Genomic DNA, 6,499 nt, shown 5'->3' with positions numbered 1-6,499 from the left:
ACTTGTCATCTTTTAGTCCACATAGCGTGTATTTGTTTCAAAAAACTTTCCAAGACAGCAGCTGTCATCAGACACTTGTCTTTGCAACATGAAACACAATAGGGCAGCTGCGAGCAACTTTGATTTTTCCGCCTGAAGCTGCCTCTGCAATAGGACTCTCAAATAAAGCCTGAGAAGGGGACGGTCACATTTAGCTGGCTGTGGCCCCAGCGGTGCCTAGGAGTCTCTATGTGACCCTGGCAAGCTTCATTACCATTTTGAGTTCACCAAGGTTCAATTCAGTTGGATCATGATGTCTCCTAAAAATAGGCTTCTACTCCAGGGTGGATAGATGTATTGCATTGCAGCACGTGTGGATAGGGGAAGGGAAAAAGGTGCAAAAGAAGGTGGGGGTATGGGAGAAACACAAAATACCTCCCGCTTCATCTGAGCTATCATTCCTTCCTATGCTCCCTCCTCTGTATTAATTCTCCCCTCTGTTTTGGCTGCTTGTTGCCAAAATCTGGTCATCTTAAGGCGAAAGCTTTCTCACAATTTTAGCAAACTGAGCCAGGTATGCAAGAGGAAATTGTTTACTCAGGAGTGTCTTCCAGCAGGAAGCAAAGAACAGGAGCTAATTTGCCTGTGAGAGGGGAAAAGAGCAGTCAGATACAGGGAAGACACCGCATTATTGAGACCCTAAGTTTGTAGTTAACAGTGCTTGAATAAAAGCACCACCAAAAATGCCTATCAGCTCCAGAGAATGTGGAGAGCCCGGGACTCTGCTGACCCTCCTTAAGCAGGCTGGAAAGAAAGCTGTTCTCAGCACTGGTATAAAGTCACAGTGCTGGCATTGCGAAGCGCTGATATAAAAGCAGCATGAGACTGTTTCACATGCCTTGCAGTTTTAATGAACTAAGCCTCATAACATCCTTGAAAGCTAGGCAAGCTAGATTCTCATCTCGAAGAAGGGAAAGCACATACATTTTAACTTGCAATTTGAAAAGGAATAATCTGAAAATGGCCACAGTTTTCTCACTCTCTCTGCTCCCACCAGGTTCCCATGAATCACATCGACTGGAAATGACTTTGTTAGCTTTGCAGAGCTCTGGGGAGGACAGGGGAGTTTTATTCAAGTTTGGATATTGTCAATACACCAAACTAAGTGCAAAATTAAGTTTGTCTTCCTTTACATCTCTAGCTCTGACAGCAAAGGAGTCAAACAGATGTAAGGGAAGATGTTCTGAGTGGTGTGTACTGGCAATGGTGTGAGAACCTGCAAGAAGGATGCAGCAGAGCACAGTCGGTGCAGCTAAAGCGTGCTGACCTTTCCTGTAGCCAGTGGCATGGAAGGAGACATAATTAGTGTCCTGTAGACTTTGATTCTTTGGTTCAAATAACCAGGCAATTTCAATGGGGGTGAGGGAACTTTAGGAACAAGTCTAAATCTCAAACACAGGTCTGAATCCATAAAGAGAGGCCTTTGCTGTTCTGCATCATGTCCTTCAGACATGCAGGTCCTTCACACCTCTGGCTTCGGTGAGTGAGTGGGTGTTCCTCAGAAAGAAGTCTGAGAAAGTGTAAAATCCCATGTCAAGTAGCTTGCCTAAAATTTGTATCTGAGCGATTAGAACCTGATTGCTCCTGGCTATTCCCTGCTCTCACCGCAGTGCTGGTCAAAGCGACCAGCTGTAGTGCTACAGCTGCTTCTGTTGGGATATGACCTTAAGGAGGACAGTGGAAACATCAGCAAGGGAGAGAAATATGTATCTGTCCAAGGCTGGCTTCCAGGGCTAACTCTTCAGAAAGTGGACTCAGATAGGAAGGCTCTCTAGTACTCATTTCACTGTCTTTAAACAGCCACCTGATTAAAGGTGGTAAGCAGAAGATGCATGAACTTTGATCCTTTAAAAGGCATGTCTACCTGGTGGTTTCCAGGGACCTTTAAGTTTCCCACTGTGATTTTCTGTGTCATTTATGTTCTTCTTCTGGACATGCTTACTCCCCTGCACTTGTACATTATCTTTGTTACTAGTTGAGATCTGAGCTTCAAGGTGCATAGAAGGTGGTGTTTGGGAAATGGCTGCCCTAGCTGGTGCATCCTGGGGTGCCCTCTTCTCAGAGATAGCACTTCCACCACTCGCTTTATACAGCAAGTGCCGTGGCAGCTTCTCAGTGTGGGTTACCCACTCCTTCATGCAGTCTAGAACGATGGGGACGAGGCTCACCACACCTCCATAATGATTCTTTGCTTCATCACAGCTCAGGTGATTCACAACATCATGAGGGTATCTGTGGGACAGAAGGAAACAATTGGTGGAGTAGTCCCAGCAATGCAACCCTGGTGAGCCCACAGCATCACCTGGGACCCCCTGGGAAGAGCAGAAATGCATAGACAGCTATTTCCCCAAAACAAAAGAATTGCATCTTGAGAAATGAGTCCTGCCAAACACACCATCCTGGCTGTTGGGCTAGATCTGGAAGGGTTCAAGAGCATGCACAGACACTTGCCCCACAGAAAATTAGCTATGGGCAGAGCAGGAATAGGAGGAAGGAGGAGGTAAACTGCCTGAGCATTGCATGGGACTTACTTCAGGGTACTGACCTGCCTGTATATGCCCTTCCATGCAACAGTAAAAAGGATGAATAAACAAACAAAACCCCTTTTTGTGAATGGAGGCTGGCAATGTTTTCCCAACAGCTGGAATAATAAACTGTGTAGCACCTTGTACCCTCACTAAAGCCAGAAAGATGTAACAGAAGTGATGGAGAAGTCAAGTGGGAATAAGCATTCTTGTGACAGTCCCCCAGCATTGACAATGGCCTCAAAGAAACTAAGCTGATGGAGAGACCTACTTAGCTCGGATGGTGCTCAGATCGTTGCTGTGGCTAAGGAGCAGCTTGCATCTCTCCAAAATGCCATTGGTTATGTTGTTACCAGAATGCACAGTTTCCAGCTTGTGGCAGAGCTTGCTTAGATCATTGCAGATGTTTAGGAACATGTTGAGGATACGCCTGTCCGTGGAATTGTTACAGTGATGGTCCATGTAGGACTGTACCTGTAGAGTGCAACATGAGGAAAGACAGAGTCATGCATGTTAAATTACATTTAACTTATGCTGCAAAGTTGCTTAGGCTAGTGATGAGAAGCTGCTTTCTCTTGTGACTCTGCAGGCGTGAGCCACTATGGAAACTGCAATACAGCGGCAGGTAGTAAGATTTCTAGAGCACGCCTGAGACCTTTGCTTGTCATTCATCATGACTGAAGAAGGCTGGGGTGATGGATCTGCTCGTAAGCACACCAGTGAGCCTTCCTCCCTCTTTGAAGAAGTGTAGGAATACCAGGGCCAAAAAGAGCTCTGCTGCAAGCACTGCAGAAACAGGTTGACTGTGAGCAGAGTTTTCTGTCTGGTCTGAACAGGGCACCCACTGCCACTGCCACAGCTGCCGAGGCAGAGCAGGGTGGGAGGTGAGGGCAGCGACCAAACTGGGACTGGTTTGGAGTAACAGTGTGGATGTGTTTGCACATACATGCATTCTTCATGGTTCTTTATTTGGCACCACTAGATGTGGCTGCAAACTAAGCCCATTTAACCTAAATTGTCCTTACTAACCTGTTATTGCAATGATATTCCCTAGTTGCCTTGAGCATTTTTGTTACTCAGAGTGAATGGCATTGCATGACAAAACGTTATGCCAAGAGATTAAGTATCTTCTCCAAAGAAATTACAGGCACTTCAGTCATGAGTGGTCAGAATATAAAATACTGAGCGGCTGGTTGGCAGTCATAGCTGGACTCTGACACCTTCAGTGCTTTCTGTAAGATTTCAAGGCAAGAACGAAGTAGCTGTTCCAACATCGGTACAGTTCCTGCATACAGAAAAGCCATGCTATGTGCTTGGGCAAATTCTCAGCAGGTTTGTAAGAAAAATAAAAAATGGCCCCTAAGGGTCCATTTCCACCACAGATTCTTCCTTCCACACTGTTCGCTGAGCGTTGTGTCCTTATGAGTGGCAGGATTTTTTATTGCTGCTGTGAGCAGAAATAGTCCTAAAGAGAATAGCATTTTAGCCTGGATGTTCACCGATGGGATAACAGGACTTCTTTTTGTCCACATCAACAACAGAGAGTTAATGCACCTGCATAACCAGGACGGGGACCAGGACTACAGGAGCAACGGCTCTGCATTAGCCAACTGCTGATGAGCAGCTGAGCTGCAGCCAGGGGAGTTCACGGACACCCCTGGGCCGATGTCATGACCACAGCCAGGCTCTGCAGTGCAGGGACTCACTGGGTGATGTGAATCTCTGGCTGAAGCAATGACTGAGGAGCTTGTCTCACAAAACCGCTTGGGATTTGACTTTACACCCTACTCCATGTAGAAGTCTTTAAGGAGCTGTTGCCATTGCCTGACCGTGGTGTGCTCTTCGACCTTTCCACCTTACTATGCTCTCCTCTTTTCTCTGAGAAATGACATCACTCAACGCTAAAAATGCTACCACATACAGCTTTTAGGGGCTAGAAATGCAGCCATGTTCAAGTAAAATACCATTTTTTTTCTGTAGTTTCTATGTTTACACTCCAGGAAAGCTGGCAGACAAGTCAGCTGTAGGCTGAGCGCACACATATTTCTGCATTTGTTGCTTTTATTCTTGTGCCCTCCCACGCAAAATTAAAAACAGGGTTGGGCTGATTCAGGAGAACGGTAGTGAAATAAAATGGACGTCTGGTTTTGTCCCCAGTAAACTTTCTTTGGTAGTGGTTCAGTTCCTGCGCAACACATCACCAGTACGTGCTGCACCAATTGCTCCCTGTTCTGCCCAGTAACTTGTTCTTTTCCCTTTCCCGTCCTCCCCCTGAGGTAATGTGGTTATACCCTCAGGGCTATCCATGCAGTACAGTTTGCCACCACTAAGTTCACATGTTACTGTATCACAAACGATGTTGTGGATCAATGTAATTGCTGAAGTCATTACCTATGAGGTTTCACCCCCACGACAAGCGGGCCTTCCACCTCTGCCAAGAAGCAGAGTCCAAGCTTGCTCAGTACCACTGAAATATCAGCACTTTTAAAAACAGCATGATGTTATACAAAATCTCAATGCCTGTTTTTGGAAAAAATGGTTCAGCATAATGTCTGTCATGATCCTCTTCAATGTTACAAGCAAAGCCTTTATATTAGAGAGAGTCAGCCCTTAGAAAAGACAACCAGCTCACTTCTGTGTCCTAATCTTAATAACAGCTTGGCTTCCACTCTGGCTTTGGCAGCCATCTGGGTTTTATGCCTGGGTTCTGCTGTCTCACATCCCCAATTCTAATTTTATTTAGATTTTTCTTCCCCCTCTGTCTGCAGGTGGTCTAAGTTCTTCGCACTACTTAAAACATCCCATGTTATAAAAATTCCAAGACAATTCACTTACCAGCCCAGAAAACCCCCAGCCCACTTGGGACTTTCAGCCCTCAATCCATCATCCTACCTCTGTAACACAGCCATTATTTTTAATAAGCACTATAGAAAGATACAGCAGCACCAATACCAGGGGGAAGAGGCAAGCATGCTGGTTACTACAAGTTAAGGATTACAGATTCCATGTGTGGCTGGGGAAGGAGGGTTGGTTTGATTGTTTTCTTGTACCCTGTATTTCTGGCTATGCCTCAGCAGCAAAATGACGGTGTTAAACTATAAAGCGATGCTCAGCAATAAAATTCCTTCTCTGTAAATGGGAAGGCCTAACATAGGTATTTCTCTCCCCTACTTAATCTTTCACCACTGGTTTGCAGAGTTATACACAAATGTTACTACAGAGTTTTTGTGCATCTTCCCTTTATAAAAACATTCATTCATCCCTGAACCAGACCCAAGTGCGCGACAGCACTGCGTTGGTCCCTGTTCTCATTGGCAGAGAACTTTGTGCTGAATACTTTGTACCTGGCTGATGCTTGCCACAGGTCTGATCATGTCATGTGCATTCTCTCGGGTGCGTTGCAGTGCTCCGATAAACGTAAACTGCTGCTGCAGGAAGAGCTTGTAGTTCTGCTCTACGTTTCTTAGAGCCTCCTTTAGCTCATTCATGTTTTCCCCCTCCTGGATTTTGGGAGAGAAGGGGAGAAAGGAAGCTACTTTTTACAAATGATGCAATTCTACATATGTAACTCTATCTTTCACCTGAGTTGGAATTGTGTAGCATAGTGGAAAACTTTAAAAAAAAAAAAAAGAAAAGAAAGAAAAAAGAAGAAAAAAAGAGAAGATATATTGTGTGAAAGCTCTGCAGTCCCAGAGCCCCAAACAGTAAGTCAATGAGGTAGTAATGATGCTGCAAAAAGCGGTAGAGAACCCAGAGGGGACCACTGACAATCAGATGCCATAAACCCTAGTGGGTCTATTGTAAACATAATGTGGCAATGCATCAAACACACCGCTGTGAAAGGACCGAAGGGAGAGATGGCTTCTCTTATCCAGTGTAAAACTATTGCCCAAGTGGCTTAAAAACTCTAACATTGAATGAAGCCGGCCCGGCAG

At 45.3% G+C, this 6,499-nt stretch overlaps 1 protein-coding gene across 1 annotated transcript; it reads right to left on the bottom strand.

Moving 5' to 3' along the window:
• Positions 1–556: 556 nt before the first annotated feature.
• Positions 557–6,065, bottom strand: LOC104071352 (chromosome unknown open reading frame, human C9orf9). Its single transcript, XM_009576695.1, has 4 exons — positions 5,909–6,065; positions 2,836–3,038; positions 2,124–2,271; positions 557–622 (listed from the first exon to the last, which is right to left on the bottom strand). The coding sequence occupies exons 1-4, from the start codon at positions 6,050–6,052 to the stop codon at positions 614–616; spliced, it is 504 nt and encodes a 167-aa protein (XP_009574990.1). The 5' UTR covers positions 6,053–6,065; the 3' UTR covers positions 557–613.
• Between the last annotated feature and the right edge of the window lie 434 nt (positions 6,066–6,499).

The sequence above is a fragment of the Fulmarus glacialis genome, unplaced genomic scaffold (assembly GCF_000690835.1).
Source record: "Fulmarus glacialis isolate BGI_N327 unplaced genomic scaffold, ASM69083v1 Scaffold21274, whole genome shotgun sequence".
Lineage (NCBI taxonomy): Eukaryota > Metazoa > Chordata > Aves > Procellariiformes > Procellariidae > Fulmarus > Fulmarus glacialis.
Note: the sequence above shows the minus strand (reverse complement) of the source record. Positions and strands in the feature narration are given on the sequence as shown.

Bases quoted from the DNA above. Each gene is read 5' to 3' on its own strand.
- LOC104071352 (XM_009576695.1), bottom strand. From the start codon at position 6,052: ATGAATGAGCTAAAGGAGGCTCTAAGAAACGTAGAGCAGAACTACAAG. The intron at 3,039-5,908 runs GTACAAAGTATT...TGCACTCTACAG, and splicing joins CTGTGGCAAGCATCAGCCAG to GTACAGTCCTACATGGACCA. The intron at 2,272-2,835 runs GTAGGTCTCTCC...TCTGTCCCACAG, and splicing joins CTGAGCACCATCCGAGCTAA to ATACCCTCATGATGTTGTGA.